Genomic DNA, 16,736 nt, shown 5'->3' with positions numbered 1-16,736 from the left:
ACATCTGAGAATCTCGGAGAGAGCGAGAATCAGAAGGCCTTGAGCATTCGCAGATATTCAAGGCCCAGGCAACAGGAAGGATCTTCGTTCACCAGCACATCCTGTGGGCTGCATGCCGGTGCCAGATGGGGTAAGGCTGAATGCTGTTCGGGCGGGTGGTGCCGGTTCGCGGAGGGGCGTTTACGAGTGGGGGGAACAATGCCGGTTCTTGGGGGGGTGGAGTAGCGCCGCTGGCCTCGAGAGGGGGGGGAAATGTATCAAGCGAGTTTCCCTTACTTCCTTTGGGGAAGCTCGCTTTGATATACGAGTAATTTGGTTTACGAGCATGCTTCTGGAACGAATTATGCTCGTAAACCAAGGTTCCACTGTACCTGTTTTCAACCAATGCCATGTATTAAGATGGACTTGAGAAAATCCACTGCTTATTCCTGGGATAAGCAGCATAAATTCTGTTTTACTCTTTTGTAGGGCTGCACATCGATTAAAATTTTTAATTGCATGATTAATGGCATAAATTGTCCCCCTCACGTTTCCATCTGTACAGTGCAAAATATAGACAGCAGGTGTAAGTTCTCAAAACTCACATATTTCAGTTACTAAGCTTGAAATAAATTCATTTTTCCAACCATGTTGTTCCCTGTCTTTGATCTGCTGCTCTGAACTCTGTTTCAGGGCATCCTCTCAAATGACTATTGCTTTTCTTTCCTCCTCTCTTGTAATGTAATGCTTAGTTTTGTATACTGGGTCCTCAATCTGGGAAAGCTCGACTCGATTTACAGTGGTTAGATACGATAATAAAAATATAAAACAGTGATTAAATTATACCAATAACAGTGTAGCAGAGATGGAAAAGAAATTAATTACCAAAGTGTTTGGTAAACAGAATGGTTTTCAAAGACTTACGAAAGGATGAAAGAGAACTAAAACTTCTTGCCCTATATACATCTTTAACATCTAATCTAATCTTTGGTTATATACAGGGTCATCTCCCAGTGGAGCTCGACTCGGTTCACATATAATTAAGACTAGAGTACATAGCAGAAAACACAGGAGAAGGAAGAACTAATTAAAAACTAAAGTACATAAGAAAAGCATAAGAAAAATAACTATAATATTATCATTTCGTTGAGACTGTAGTTAAATCATTTAAAAATTGCAAGAACAATAAATGGCCTCTTTTACAAAGCCGCACACAACAGCCCCGAAGCCCTTTAAATCTCCATGAGCTTCGGGGCCGCTAGCGTGGCTTTGTAAAAGAGGCCGAAAGTTTTCAGGAATTTACGAAATAATTGCAACTTTCTTTCCATTACTTCTTCCTCTTCATATCTATCTGGTTCCTATCTCTTCCCTTCCATATCATCCATGGGCACCATCTCCTCTCCTGTCTCCTCCATGGGCACCATGCTTTGGTCTGAGTCTTCTTTCCTTTCTCCCTGACTGGTATATTTTTCTGGGTGCCACATCCACCCATCCCCAACTGGCATACTTGTCTCTCTGGGTGCTCCTGCAGCTTTTTCCCCTGCCCCCCCCTCCCCCCGTTCTTTCTTTTCATCCACTTCACCAGCCTTTTGTCTCCTGCTGCCCGCGTTCTCCAGTATCTCATCCCCCGCGCCCTGGTGGCCCTCTGATCTGATACAGGCTGCTCCACTCTAGCAAGAGTTCTCTAGCTCTAGTGTCCTGACTGCAACAAATGGAAGTATCGTCCGTGAAGACAGGACGTTAGAGAGGGCGAAGTCTGGCTAGACCAGAGTATGCAGGCAAGATCAGAGGGCTGCAAGGAGGAGGGGGATGAGTTACCGGAGGGATGATCTGCAGCCATCAGAAACAAAAGGCTGCTGAAGCAGAGGTGAAGAAAGAATGCAGTAGAGGCAGTGCAGAAGCTAAACGAGAGGAGGAAATGGGGAGAGAGCAGCTCAATGTGATTATGCAACCCTACTCTTTTGGGATCTTGCCAGGTATTTGTGAACTGGGTTGGCCACTGTTAAAAACAGGATACTGGTTTTAATGGACCTTCAGTCTAGCCCAGTATAACAACTCTTATGTTCTCACAAGAGGTTGTCAATTTGTAAATCATCTAGCTAGTTCCCTTATACCAGTGCTTCTCAGCACTCTCCTGGCCAGCTAAGTTTTCAGGACCACCACCACGAATATGCATGAGATACATTTGCATACAGCAGAGACTCGTTATATGCAAATCTGCTTCAGGCATAATCATTGTGGTGACTCTGAAAAACTGACAGACAAGATGTGCCTCCAGATGAGGGCTGAGAAACACTACCTTATACAACCAGGGCAACCATGCCGGCAGATGTGTAACTGGGACAGATATGTGGAGCTCCAGTTGGCATGTGCAGGATATAACGCCATTTGCAACAGGTACGACAGCTGTTCCATGAAACAAAATAAGCATTTCAAAAAATGAACAATTGCCAAATAAAAAGACCTCCCTTCTCTAGTTTAGACAAGGTAAGGCCTAGTAGGAAAGCAAATTTCAAAATGATTGCCTGTTATGAATTCACTATTCATTCATTCACACACTACTTTTGAGTGACATTAGAAGTAGAGAGTTGCACGGAGTCAGAAATCCCACCCATCCCCACCCGTCCCCGCCAGGATCCTCTCCGTCCCCACCCGTCCCTGCCAGGATCCTCTCCGTCCCACCAGGATCCTCTCCATCCCCGCTCGTCCCCATAAAAAGCATCAATTACTTCTGACTGGATCATCAATTCCACAGTTTCTTTTGTGTTTGCGCTGCTGTTTTCCTTGTGGAATCTCTTTGATGGAACCCTTTTTTTGTTTTCTGTTCTGGTAATTAACTTATAAACCCCCTCTTTTACTAAGGCTGACGTGTCCATTATATTATATGGACGAACCCTGCTTCCAAAGCCTTCCATCCCCGTGGGAATCCCGTGGGCCAGAGGGGGGTCCCCGTGGGAGTCCCGTGGGTTAGGGGGGATTCCCTCAGGACCTGCGGGATTCCCGCGATCCCCGTTCCCGTACAGACCTCTAATTAGAAGAAGCTGAAAGGGGCACTAAACCTATCATAACATTTGTTTCTGGGATTGCCTTTCTTGAAAATCCCAAAAATGACACAAATTCTCTATGACATGCTAGCCCACTGCTGGTGTGATAGAATCAATCTAAGCAATGCAGTCACTTTAATTCTGTTCCAGGACAGCTCATGGCACCAATCTTACCTCGTACTTGTCCTTGATGCAAGGAAAAGCTGCGCCAACTTGGGGGTTGGATCGTCTGTCATAAGCATATCGCACAATCGCCACCATGTTGGTCTCATCCAATGCCTGTATGAGAGCAGAAAGTGCCACAGCCGCAGCCTGACAAAAGAAGAGAACGTGCTTCAGCCGGAGTAATTTAATCTAAAGTCATGAGAAAAAATATCGCCTGCACTAAGAAAGAAAAGAGAAAATCTAGCTTTTAAAATGCCTTTTCCCTTCTTCCACTGTTTCACCAAAATGGAATACGGAAGACACAGGTTTCAAAGCTTTCTTAATGCATCATTGTGTAAAGTTAAAACAAAGGGACTCTCAGTAACCAGACCTCAAGGACAGAAAGATACTGAAGTCAGTCCTTGCACTGTATAATCATTGAGTGGGGGGTGGGAGAAAATGAGTGGTTATATATATATATATAATTGTAAGTGGATGTGCTTAAATTGATGTTTTATGTGTTATATATTCATGTATTGCACTTTTGAAGTGTGGAAAATCAATAAAGAATTATTTTAAAAAAGGCTTTAGAGAAAGCGAAAGACAGGAAAACTCTATTCAGTACTAGGAGAAGAAAAAAAGGGGCGGGGGAGAAAGAGCAGCCCACATAGCTAGAGAACAAAAAAGTCTTTTAATTCTTTACCTCTACAAAGCAAATCAACCCTTTTCCCTGTCTCTCTACTATATTCTTCCTGGTCCTTTGTCAACAATATCGTTCTTATTTATTCAAATTTCTTTTTGTCCCAGGGCAGTTTTTGCATAAGCCACTTACTCCATTCAGGTGTTTTCCCTAACTGTCCCGATGGGCACTTTTCTTTCTAGTATACCTGGAAAGTAGTAGAAATGCAAGTAACTGTAGAAAGATCCACATTAGCTTAAGCCTTTCATATGCCAAGACTGGCTTCCCTGGGACACAATTCTCTGCCATGTTAGCCAGAGCACCATCTCATCAGCAGAGTGGTTTCACTTGCCCAGCCCATTGTCAAGGGCTTGGCTGAATTCTTCGGACATCAGAATATCATGCAGAGGACCAGTCATAAACTTAGAATAAGAGCCCACTGGGGATGGAGAAAAGTATCTGCATCTAATGTGTACATTGCTTTGACTGTACCACAGAAAGGCAGTAGATGAAGAATCTAAGAAACATAAGCATTATCTTTAGACACCATGTATGTATGTTTGCTGGTAGCCTTGCCATCCATGATGGGACTTGTACAGAGGCTTGGCACGTGAGTAAGACTTTAAAGAACATAACGGACTGGACAGATACATTTTGATGAGATCTATGAATAAAAAGGGTTTTTTTTATCAGGATGTCTTACTTTTTTGGCCCTAGAATCTTCCTTCTCCACTTTGGGCTTCCAACTCAAATGGAATCCATCCCCACATGAGTCTTTATCTACTAGTTACCCAATTTTTTTTCTCCATCTTGTACTCCTTTCCTTTAGCCTAAGCAAAGTCTTCTGCCTCAGCAACACCGACTGTAGTTCATTTCAGAACATGGAGTAAGCCAGTAGGTGTCACTGTTGTTCAATAACATGAATAAACTCTCTCTAAAGCAGAGGTCTCATACTCGCAGCCCAGGGGCCACATGTGGCCCACCAGGTACTATTTTGAGGCCCTGGGTATTATAAAGAATGATTCTTTATGAAAAACTTGTGCCTAAAGTGTCCGTCGGTCATGTTCTGGAACATTGCCCGCTTCAGTGCTGAAACCTCACGCAAGCGCTTTCCTGCGTCTGTACGCGATTGTCCTCTCCACTCCACCTCACAATCGCAGGAAAGCGCTTGCACGAAATTAAAGCAGTGAGGTGGGCAACATTCCAGAATGTAAGGTAATCATTGGAGGCAGTGCAGCTTGTGCTTGTGTCCGGTGCTGGAGGAGGTAAGAGCTGAAGACAGTTACGGATGCAACCACTGGACACTTAAGGCACAAGTTTTCCATAAAGAATCATTCTTTATAATACCCAGGACCTCAAAATAGTTGGTCCAAAATCTTGACTCTTGCAGTTGATACTTTGATAGTTTTTTACTTTCTGCATGTTGCACTGCTGTCAGCTGTGTATAGCTGAAATTATCAGAAGCAATCTTTCCTTAATTGCTTCTGATAATTTCAGATTTCAGATAATCCACATTTTGGATTTGTAGGTACTTATCTCATGCACAGTTGTCATTTCTTCAATAAGACATTAATTATTTTTTCTGCGGCCCTCCAAGTACCTACAAATCCAAAATGTGGCCCTGCAAAGGGTTTGAGTTGGAGACCGCTGCTCTAAAGGCTACCTCTATAGTGTCCTCAGTTCCTGCCAGCCCCAGAACAGATCCAAGAGAAGTACCCAGGTCAATCCCACCATTTCAGGTAGACAATGCAGCATAATCTGACCTCATCATCCTTTGGTGGAAAGATCTTCAGGATCTGCTTTCCCATAAAATGATTTCTCTGGATCTAGAAAAATGATAAGTAATGGAAAAGGCATATTAGGTAATTAACAATGAACAATCAAAGGGCTGATAGAAAAATGTATATTTAAGATGAAGAGTGCTCACTGGGGAAGCGAAGTGTGACCTTGTGGTTACAGCTGCTGTCTCGGCACCCTGAGGTTGTGAGTTCAATCCCAGCCTGCTCCCCATTGTAATGAAAATCACCTTGGGTGAATCTTCTCGTGAAAAAAGGTGATTAATAAATCTCACTCCCAATAAATAAAAACACAAACCATGTCACGCTGGGCCACTGCATAGAAAACAGTGAACTTGCACCTGCCTCTCTTATATCTTCTCCCTCTTGAAAACATGACACACATGGAAGGACCAACATGAGTGACAAGATGTACATTGAAAACCCCCTACAGGACGAGCCCCGAGCTCAGTCCTTGATTCTAGATCTCCCAACAATCTCCAGTGCAAACTGGCCTAACCTGTCGTTTCCTAGGAGGGGGAGGGGGAGGCAGCAAATGTAAGTGATTCCTAGTCCAAGAAAGCACATTTGTCTTTTAATCAGACTGCTTTGTTCTGCTCCCATTCCGTCCCACAGCGCCCTTGCTTGATTACTCATTCTAATTATTCAGTACAGTGGGCTCTTGAGCCATTAGGATGCCATTCACAAAAATGGTTCCCGTTGGGCTCATGTTAGCAGCTCATTTTGCTCTATGAATATCCCTCACGTTGAAACACAATGACAAAATCTGAAAATACCTTGAAATGGATTTCACAGATATGATTGGGAGGATTTTAAACCAAAGCCATAAGCATACCTGCCAGGATCTAGAACACAACCAGTTTACCGGGTCAGCACCATTCCTAACTTGCCTATGGTGCTGACACGGTATGTGTAAAGGGATGAATGAAGAGAAATAATGTACACTCCATTGCAAGGATTAGACATAAGAACATAAGAAACGCCTTCACCGGATCAGACCGAGGTCCATCAATTCCGGTGCTCCGCACACGGGGCGGCCCATTTAGGTACTCCTTTTTGGAGACCCGACTTTACCATATCCCTCAATATGATATGCAAGAAGGTGTGCATCCAACCTGCGTTTGAATCCCAGTACAGTAGTCTCCTCCACAACCTCCTCCGGGAGTGCATTCCAGGCACCCACCACCCGCTGTGTGAAACAGAACTTCCTGACATTTGTCCTGAACCTGCTGCCACTCAGTTTCAGGCTATGACCTCTTGTCCGTGTCACATCTGAAAATGTTAGCAATGCTGCTTCTTGGTCTATTTTATCAAATCATTTTAATCTTTTAAAAGTCTCTATCAAATCCCCTCTCAGTCTTCTCTTCTCGAGGGTAAACAATCCCAGCTTCCTGAGTCGTTCTTTGTAGCTCAAATGCTCCATTCCTTTGACAAGTTTCGTGGCTCGCCTCTGCACTTTCTCCAACAGAGTTATATCCCTCTTGAGGTATGGAGACCAGTGTTGGACACAATATTCCAAGTGCGGTTTGACCATTGTTCTATAAAGTGGCATTATGACATCTTCAGATCTACTCGTGATCCCCTTCTTAATTATGCCTAACATCCTGTTTGCTTTCTTCGCCGCCTTTCCCCCTGCGTCCTTACCACTCTCTGCTGCTCCCTACAGAGCCTAATTCAAACCATTCTCTTTTCTGTCTCTGTAAGGAATACTTATTTATTTTATTTTCAACTCTTCATGTATTACAACATATCCACAATTTACTCCAAGCAGAATTCTGTGCAACGTAATTTGCGTAGAACTCTCCATCTGTGCAGAATTCAGCACAGACACAGGCATCAGCGGCTCTGTTCCTCTCTCTTCCCTTCCACGGTACGGCAAGAGGAGGAGGAAACAAACTGCAGCCCAGCAGGTCACTTCCACCTCCTGTGCTGACATAAATCCAATTAGTTGCAGATATCCAAAAGCAAGGAAAGAAAGGGGAGGTGCTGTTGCTGGATGATTTCAATCTACTGGATGCAAACTGGACAGCTCTGTCTGCGGAATCAGAAAGAAGTTGAGAGATTGTGGATGCCTTTCAAGGGGCTGTGCTCAGACAAACGGTGATGGAACCCATGAGGGAAAAAGCAATACTGAATCTGGTCCTCACAAATGAGGAAGTGTCTCTGATGTCTGAGTAGGTGCCCACCTGGGAGGTAGCAATCATGAAATGGTATGGCTTGATATATCAGCTAAAGGGGAGGGCGACTGCACAAAACTGGATTTCAAACGTGTGGACTTTACAAAAACGGGGGAGTACCTGATGAAAGAGCTGAAAGGATGGGATAATATAAGAGAAGTGGAAAAACAGTGGTCCAAGTTGAAGAGAGCAATAAAAATGGCTGCCGACCTTTATGTGAGGAAAATAAAAACAAGAGAAAAAAGAAACCACCTGAGGGAAATTCAGAAAATGCTAGTTATTATTACAAACACTATTCTCCAAAGCCTCAATTTTTCTTCTCATATTTGTACCATCTTTAACAAGTATTTTGTACTAATTTTATTTCAACCAGGTCTTTTTTTTTTCAACTTAAACTTCTGCCAGGAGTAATAAATGATACTCTAAGCATTTTTCCCTATCTTTCCTGGCAGGCTCACAATCTAACTATTGACTAGTGTAGCACCCATGCTGTTCCTTGTGACCTTGGGCAAGTCACTTAATCCCCCCATTGCCCCAGGTACATTAGATAGACTGTGAGCCCACTGAGAAAGACAGGAAAAACGGCTTGAGTACCTGAATAAATTCATGTAAACCGTTCAGAGCTCTCCTAGCAGAATGGTATAGAAAACGGAATGAATAAATACATTTGTCCAGGGTCACAAGGAGCAATGCTGGGATCAAACCTGTAACCTCTGGGTGCTAGAGCAGCAGTTCTCACCACTAGGCCACTCCTCCACTTATAACAGCAGAAGGACATACATTTATTTTCTCTTAAAGCAGGGGTGCCCAAAACGTCGATCACGATTGACCGGTAGATCACGAAGGCAAAGTGAGTCGATCTGGAGCCCATCCCGGGCTCCGTGATAGACTTGCGTTGCCTTCACAGCCTTCCTCTCCCCGACGTCAATTCTGCCGTCGGAAAGGAAGTTCCGGGCCAGCCAATCGCTGCCTGGCTGGCCCGGAACTTCCTCTCCGACAGCAGAATTGACTTCCACGTGTGCGTTTCCAAGTTTGCATTATTTTTTGGGGAGGGTTGGGCAGGGATGGGATGGGGGGATGAAAAGATGGGTGGGGTAGGGATGGGGGATTTTATTATAAGTTTTATTCCGGGGAAAATGTTTATTTATTGATTATCCATTATAACTTGAATTATTGGATGCTAATTTAGATGACCACCGGCTGTCATCTATCGGGAATCCTGCTGCTGCCGCTGCTCAACATAAAAAAATCCCCCCCAAAAACCAAATCTCACCGGCTTGGAGATGCGAACTCATGCTTCGGGGCTCTAAGGTGTGCATGCCGGCTTCCCTTCTCTTTCCTCCGAAACCGGAAGTTACGTCCGGGGGGGGGGGGGTAGAAGAGAAGGGAAGCCCGCACACACACCTTAGAGCCCCGAAGCATGAGTTCGCTATGGGCTAAGGCAGGAGACTGGTCAACGATGGATAGAAGCTTACAACTTGCTTCGGGCCTTCCTCGCTGCCGGGTCCTGCCTACTTTCTGTTTCTGCAAAGGCAGGACCCGGCAACAAGGAAGGCCCAAAGCAAGTTGTAAGCTTCCCTCCGTCGCTGACCTATGGAAGATAGGTCAGCAATGGAGGGAAGCTTACGATTTGCCTAGCAACTTTGCCAACGGATGTGTGAGCCAACGGATGTGGGAGGGAAGGGGCGGCTGGGCAGGGCTGATGCTGTCAATGCTCATCTCATCGCCCTTGTTCTCGTTGTGCGGACGGTGGCGGAAACAGTGTAGAGCTAGAGCTGGCCGCCGTGGACCGGGAGCGGGCGTTGCTGGCTCAGTGGCGGCAGTTGCACGTGCTTTTCACACGCTACGGCGACAACAGCTCGCTGACGGTGCAAAGCTTTCGGTAACTCCTGCGCAGCATCGGTTTGGGGCAAGTCAAGTGGCTACCAGGGGAAGAGGAGGAGGAAGATGCCCGGCACCGGGGCTGGCACCACGGCGGCCATGGCCATGGCTCTGGCTGCCCGGCTCCTGTTGCCCACTGCAGCTTGGCTCTGGCAGCGCCCACAAGCCCCGAACCGCTAACCAGACACAACTATCTCAAGGCCGTTACAGCCGGAGCCCCTGGAGGTGAGATGCCGAGTGCCACTGTGACTAAACTGATTAATTATTTGCCTGTGACTTTCTAGTATTTAGGATTAACTCTTTTCATTCAATCCTTGACTTTAAACACACAAGTCTGGATGTCTAAGTACATTTATTTATTTATTTATGTTTACAGGTATTTGGGAACATATAACATAGTGAAAGCTACTTCCGACCAGTGATAGGACAAAAGCGCACGAGACTTCGGCGCGCCCACATTTCAGCACAGACAAATCAGCACAAGACCCCAGTGCACCGCCTAAAAAGTTACTTTTAAAGAGCTCTGACAGGCGTGTGTGGGGGGGGAACCTCCCCACTTTACTTCATACTCTTCGCACTGCCGTTGGGGGGCTTGTCATTATAGAGAAAACTGAACTTTTTCCTAAAAAATCGGGAAAAAGTTGTTTACTCTATAATGGAGGGTTTCAACCCCACAACCCCCCCCCCAATGGCAGCGTGAATAGTATGAAGTAAACTGGGAGGGGGTTCCCCACTTACACCCCGTGTCGGAGCTCTTTAAAAGTAGCTTTGTAGGCGGCGTGCTGGAGTCTTGTGCTGATTTGTCTGCGCTGAAATGTCGGCGTGCTGAAGTCCTGCGCGCGAATGACTATGAACCGTTGCGACCTTGCCCCCCCCCCCAAAAAAAAAAAAACAAGATTCTGATTCTGCAGTGGGAGTGTCATAACTGGGGTTATTTAATAGAGCAGTAAGCTTTGTATTATGGAAATTCAAATAAGGCTGGAAGATTATTGGCGAATTATCTCAAAGCAAAAAAAAAGAAAGACAAAAATAATTGCAATTAAAGATGAGAAAGGAAATAATCAATCTCCAATTAAACCTATATTGAAACAATTTCTAAATTATTATACTACTCTTTATTCTTCTGAGCCTTATTCAGATAAAGAAAAAGATGGTTTAGAATTTTTAAAATTATTAGAGGGACCCAAAATTCCTGAACATGTAAAAGGAAGTTTAGATAAGCCTATATCATTAAATGAATTACAAACGGCGTTGAAGTTCCTGAGAGCAAGATCCGCTCCAGGTGGTGATGGATTTACAGTAGAGTTTTATAAAGCATTTCAAAACATCCTTTTATCACATTTGTTAAATTTATATCAGGCTCAACTAAATAATGGTTGCATTACAGGCACTATGGCTGAATCATTAACTATCGTTTTGCCAAAGCCAAATAAAGATCCCACGTTGGTTTCAAATTACAGGCCGTGGGAGCATCTGCTGAGCTTGCCTACCTGAGAAGATTTTGTGAATCCCAAGACCGAAAAGCATTTTCCATCATGCTTGTACTTCATTTGCTCCTGGTCCACTTTGGAGAAAGGAATAATGTCACTGCCATAGCGGTATCCTGCAGGAGGAAGACAAAAGTATATTTTGGTTTTACAATGCCACCAATAAAGGCAGATAAATTACCTTCACACCCCAATCAGAGATCAATAGCATATGAGACAGGACGAGCAAAAGGTTACAGGACTGGCCTGCTAGTAAAGTCAAATCTATTTTACCTGCTAATTTCCTTTTCTTGAGTTCTGCTATACCAGACCAGTGAGTTATGCCAACCTACCAGAAGATGGGAGGCACAGAAGCTGAACTTTCCAGACATCACTGATATAAGGAGTGTGCTGCCTGGAACTTGTCAGTAAGCTAATGCCAAAGCCAAAGGAACATACTGTATACCACTATAATGAACCTCCCAAAAGGGAACCCTCTGCAGTTCCAAAAACTTCTTTTTTATAGAAAGAAGCAAGAACAAAACTGACATCAAAAAGGTTCCTCCCAAGGCTGCAGGACTGATCTAGAAAGACTCAAGAAAGAGCAATTAGCAAGTAAGAACAAATTTCTTCTTCCTTCTCATCAATGCTCCAAGAATTGGCCAGGGCTGTGCACATTTTTTCTCATGTGAATGATAAGTTCTAAAAACCAACAATTTTCCAGATTTGCAAGTATTTTTGTGAGCGACCATGTAAAATCTTTGAGCTACAGTCTTACAATGTATGAGCAAGTGCTCAGGGCTCAGCTTAGAGGGTACATAGCTTCTCATCCTACTAGACCAGCGAGATGTACCTAAGCTTTATACGTTCAGGAAGGAGAAAGGAGGAATTAGGTTCTTACCTGCTAATTTACTTTCTTTTAGCTTCTCCAGACCAGTAGAGGTTAATCTTTACGAATGGGTATATATCCAATCATGACCAGCAGGTGGAGACTGAAAACAAAACTGTGAGATAGTACATAAGATATCCCCTTCTCTATTCTCATCAGTCTGCCGAATAGCCAAGCAGAGCCAAGAACGGAAAACAAAAATAAACAATACTCCAAACAGGAGTAACAACTAACGTACCCAAAATGCTGTTGGAAAATGCAGAGGAGAAATACCAGAAGAAAAATGTCCCCACAACTCGCCAGCTAAGCCAGCCGAGCCACAGCCGCTGTTCTTTAATTCTCCCCAGCCCTAGAAAAATACTAGAACCCGCAGCAAAAAACAAAACTGCCCGCGCAACAGCCCCAACAACACAACAACAGACAGGGTGGGGACCTCTACTGGTCTGGAGAAGCTAAAAGAAAATAAATTAGCAGGTAAGAATCTAATTTCTCCTTCTTTAGCACTCTCCAGACCAGTAGAGGTTAATCTTAACGAATGGGACGTACCAAAGCAGTTCCCATCACGGGCGGGACCCCCGAAGGGCTGACACCAGAACACGCTCACCGAACACCGCGTCCTAACGCACCCGAACATCTACCCGGTCGAACATCTAACCGGTAGTGTCTGACAAAGGAATGCAAGGAAGACCAAACCGCAACCATACAAATGTCCACCGGAGGCACGAGCGAAGACTCAGCCCAAGAAGCCGCTGGACCCCGAGTGTAATGAGCCTTGATAAAACTCTGGAACAGGCTTCTGTCTCAGAAGAGAAGCGGAAGCAATAGTCTCCTTGATCCAGCGTGCAAGAGTAGCCGTAGAAGCGCCAGCCCCCCTACGAGGACCCGCCAGAAGGACAAAGAGATAATCTGAGTTCCTGATCTCCTGGGTCCGCTGCACATAAGAGCGAAGGACCCGACCAACAGCTAACTCGCGCAGCTATCGTGGCTCAGAACAGCCCTCCTGACTACCCAACACCGGGAGGACTACAGATTGATTGACATGAAAAGGAGAAACTACCTTTGGCAGAAAAGAAGGAACAGGCCTCAAGACAACCCGCTCCCTAGAAAACTCCAAAAAGAGAACCCTACAAGAGAAAGCCTGTAGCCCAGAAACACGCGGAAGTAATGCCCATCAAAAAGACTGCCTTTAGAGTAAGGTCCTTCAAAGAGCAGCCGCCCAACGGTGCAAAAGGTGAACACAGCAGAACAGAAAGAACCAGATTGAGATCCCAAGATGGAATAGAGTCGCACGGGAGGCTCGAGCAACCTGGCTGCCCGCAAAAGGAGAATCACCTCAGGAATGGCTGTCAAACGCTGACCTGTCACTAACCCACGAAAGGCTGACGAGGCTGCAAGACGAACCCGGAGAGAATACCAAGCCAAGCCATCTGGCAAGAACTCTAGCACGTTAGGCAGGGAAGTGCAAAAAGAGACCACTCCCCGCACCTGGCACCACCCCTCAAAAAGACGCTGAACCCGCATATAAGCCCGAGAGGTAGAAAGCCTCCAGGACCCCAAGAGAGTAGAGATCATCTTAACGGAATACCCCTATTCACCTAGGCAACCCCTTTCAAGAGACAAGCCGTAAGACAGAAGGGAGACGGGTCAAACATGGGAATGGGACCCTGTCCAAGAGTGGCAGAGGAAGAGGATCCGCTACCAGATGCCTCACCAGATCCGCAAACCACGGACGTCGAGGCTAAGCCGGAGCCACCAGACCCACAAGACCCAGATGGCAAACAAGGCGGAGAAGAACTCTGCCCACGAATGGCCACGGAGAGAACACAAACAACAGCCCCTCCGTTGGCCATGGTTAAACCAGAGCATCCAGAACCTTGGCCAGGCCGACCCTGCGACAACTGAAGAAGCGGGGCACTTTGGCAATGCCACTCATGGCCATCAGGGGCGGACTCCAAGCCTGCACTATCAACTGAAAGGCCACGGGGCTGAGACATCACTCTCCAGGAGCTAAGATGTGACGACTGAGGAAGTCTGCCCAAACATTCTCCACCCCAGCTAGGTGAGAGTTCGAGAGGTGTGACTCCGCCCAAAGGAAGAGCCGAGCCGCCTCCCATGCCACCTGTGCGCGTGCGGTGCCTCTCTGACAATTGCCCGAAGCCACCAGTGCGGCCTGTCCGATACAACTCAGTCTGACTCGCCCATTAAAAAGGGAGCGGAAAGCTAACAGCGCCAGATGGACGGCACTGGGCTGCAACACATGGAACAACCAAGACGTCTCCTCCGTGGACCAGGTGCCTGGAGCTGAGCGGCCTAGACACTGAGCCCCCCAACCGAGGAGACTAGCATCCAAGAGAAGCACCGGCCGCTGCGGTAGATCCAGACTCATCTCTTGAACCAGATGAGAAGTCTGGAGCCACCAACAAAGACCGCAGCGCGCCAAGCCTCGCAGAGGGACAGGGACATCCAAATTGTGCCTCTGGGACGATCACCTCAGGAGCAGAGCATACAGAAGAGGACGCATGAGGGCCCATGCCCACCTCACCACGTCCTGGGACGCCGCCATCGACCCCAAGACTTGGAGGAAATCCTGCGCCCAAGGACACCATGACGCTATAAAGAGGCGAATCTGAGATTGCAAGTTGCTTACCCAGGCCACTGGAAGGAAGACCTTCCCCAAGGAGGTGTCGAAAAGAACTCCAAGGTACTCCAGCCACTAAGCTGGGACCAATCGACTCTTGGAAAGGTTGACCACCCTGCCCAGTGACCGGAGAAACTCCACCACCCGAGCCATAACCCGGGCACTCTCCAGCAATGACTGTGCCCGAACCAACCAGTTATCCAGGTAGGGGTGCACCAGAATGCCCTCCGACTGCAAGGCTGCTGCGACAACCACCATCACCGTGGTGAACGCCCGGGGAGACGTGGCCAGGCCAAAGGGAAGCGCACAGAACTGAAAGTGCTGATCCAAGATCGCAAAGCGAAGGAAGCACTGGAGAGACGACCGAAAGGAAACACGCATGTAGGCCACCGTCACAGCGAGAGAAGTCAGGAACTCCCCCGGCTGATCCGCCAGAAGGACAGACTGCAGCGTGTCCATGCGAAAAGAGGGAATTCTGAGAGCCCTGATGATCCCTGTTTAAACTAAACTAAACTAAACTAAATCTTGGATTTATATACCGCATCATCTCCGCAGATGGAGCTCGACACGGTTTACATGGTTAAGGAAGGAACAGAACTCCAGTGGAATTATATAAGTAAGAGAGGAGAGAGGTTAGGTGTAAGAGTGCCAGGAACGGGACGGGGTTACGTTTTGGAGAAGAGCCAGGTCTTCAGATGATTACGGAATGGTAGAAGTGGGCTCAAATTGCGGAGAGGGGAAGGGAGACTGTTCCAGAGCTGAGCGATTCTGAAAGGGAGGGAAGAGCCAAGTTTACCAACAAGGGAGATGCCTTTTAAGGAGGGGTAGGATAGTTTTAATTTTTGCGTGGATCTAGTGGAGGTTGGATTTGAGGAATTCCAGGATAGAGGGATAAAAGGAGGGAGGATACCATGGAGGATCTTGAAGGTTAGACAGGCACATTTAAAGTGGACCCTGGAAATAACGGGAAGCCAGTGGAGTTTGGATAGGAGCGGTGAGACATGATCAAACTTACTTTTTGAGAAGATAAGTTTGGCCGCGGTGTTCTGTATTAGTTGGAGTCTGTGAAGGCTTTTCTTTGTTACGCTTAGGTAAATGGAATTGCAATAGTCCAATCTGGAAAGGATAATGGATTGTACGAGGACGGCAAAGTGTTTTTGGTGGAAGCAGGACCTCACTTTCCTCAGCATGTGAAGGCTGCAAAAGCATTTTTTTATCAGGGAGTTGAGGTGGTCATTGAAGGATAATGATGAATCTATGGTGATGCCCAGAACTTTGCTAGAGAACTCCAGCTGTAGAGAGGAACCAGTTTAAATCGAGGAGGGGCTGAAAGGTCCCCTCCTTCTTGGGCACCACAAAGGAAATGGCATACCAGCCGGCGCCACACTCCTGAAGGAACACTGGAACAACCACTTTGAGATCTAGCAAGTACTGAAGGGTCTGGCGAAAGGCTAGCGTCTCCCATGCCGCCTGACACGGAGAGGCAAGATATGATCTGGCCGAGAGTGGAAAAAACCAGAGCATAACCGTCCCGCAGCACCCCCAGGACCTACTGATTGGCCCACTCGGGAAACAAGAAGTGCAGCCGGGCACCCACCGGAACCAAAGGGGCGCCGGCAAAAAGCCATCGGGCAGGACGGGCAGTGGGGAAACCGGCGGGGGAACTCCAAGCCCCCCGACAGGCCCTCTGAAAGGACTGCATGCGCTGAGCCAACCGACCCCGCGGAAAAACCGGAAGCCTGGAAAGAAGCAGTCCGATGCCCAGGGCGAAACCTGCAAAATACCCGCAGACGCCCCCGGGCAGTGCCACCCTGAGACGCCAGGTGGGCACGGTCCTCAGGCAGATGGGGCATTTCAGAGTCCGCCAGAGTCTGAACCAACTTATCTAAGTCCTCTCCAAACAAAAACGACCCCCCCGAAAGGGAAATTTTTGGAAATTAAATTTGGACGCGGCAACTGCCGACCAAGCGCGAAGCAACAAGGTACGGCGCATGGCCACCAAAAGCCCCAGACTTAGCCGCAGGCCACACCAAGGCAGAAAGA

At 46.8% G+C, this 16,736-nt stretch overlaps 1 protein-coding gene across 3 annotated transcripts in view; it reads right to left on the bottom strand.

Annotated features, from left to right (window-relative positions):
• XRCC5 (X-ray repair cross complementing 5) overlaps positions 1-16,736 on the bottom strand; it is a 168,891-nt gene that overhangs the window by 100,805 nt on the left and 51,350 nt on the right. For all 3 annotated transcript variants that reach the window (XM_033946083.1, XM_033946082.1, XM_033946084.1), the window contains exons 9-11: positions 11,191-11,303; positions 5,610-5,672; positions 3,198-3,335 (exon numbers count right to left, since the gene is read on the bottom strand). In XM_033946083.1, coding sequence (XP_033801974.1) covers positions 3,198-3,335; positions 5,610-5,672; positions 11,191-11,303 — 314 coding nt within the window. The remainder of the gene's footprint in view (positions 1-3,197; positions 3,336-5,609; positions 5,673-11,190; positions 11,304-16,736) is intronic.

The sequence above is a fragment of the Geotrypetes seraphini genome, chromosome 5 (genome assembly GCF_902459505.1).
Source record: "Geotrypetes seraphini chromosome 5, aGeoSer1.1, whole genome shotgun sequence".
In the NCBI taxonomy this organism is placed as follows: Eukaryota; Metazoa; Chordata; class Amphibia; order Gymnophiona; family Dermophiidae; genus Geotrypetes; species Geotrypetes seraphini.
The sequence above is the reverse complement of the archived record's forward strand: the minus strand, read 5'-3'. Positions and strand labels throughout refer to the sequence as shown.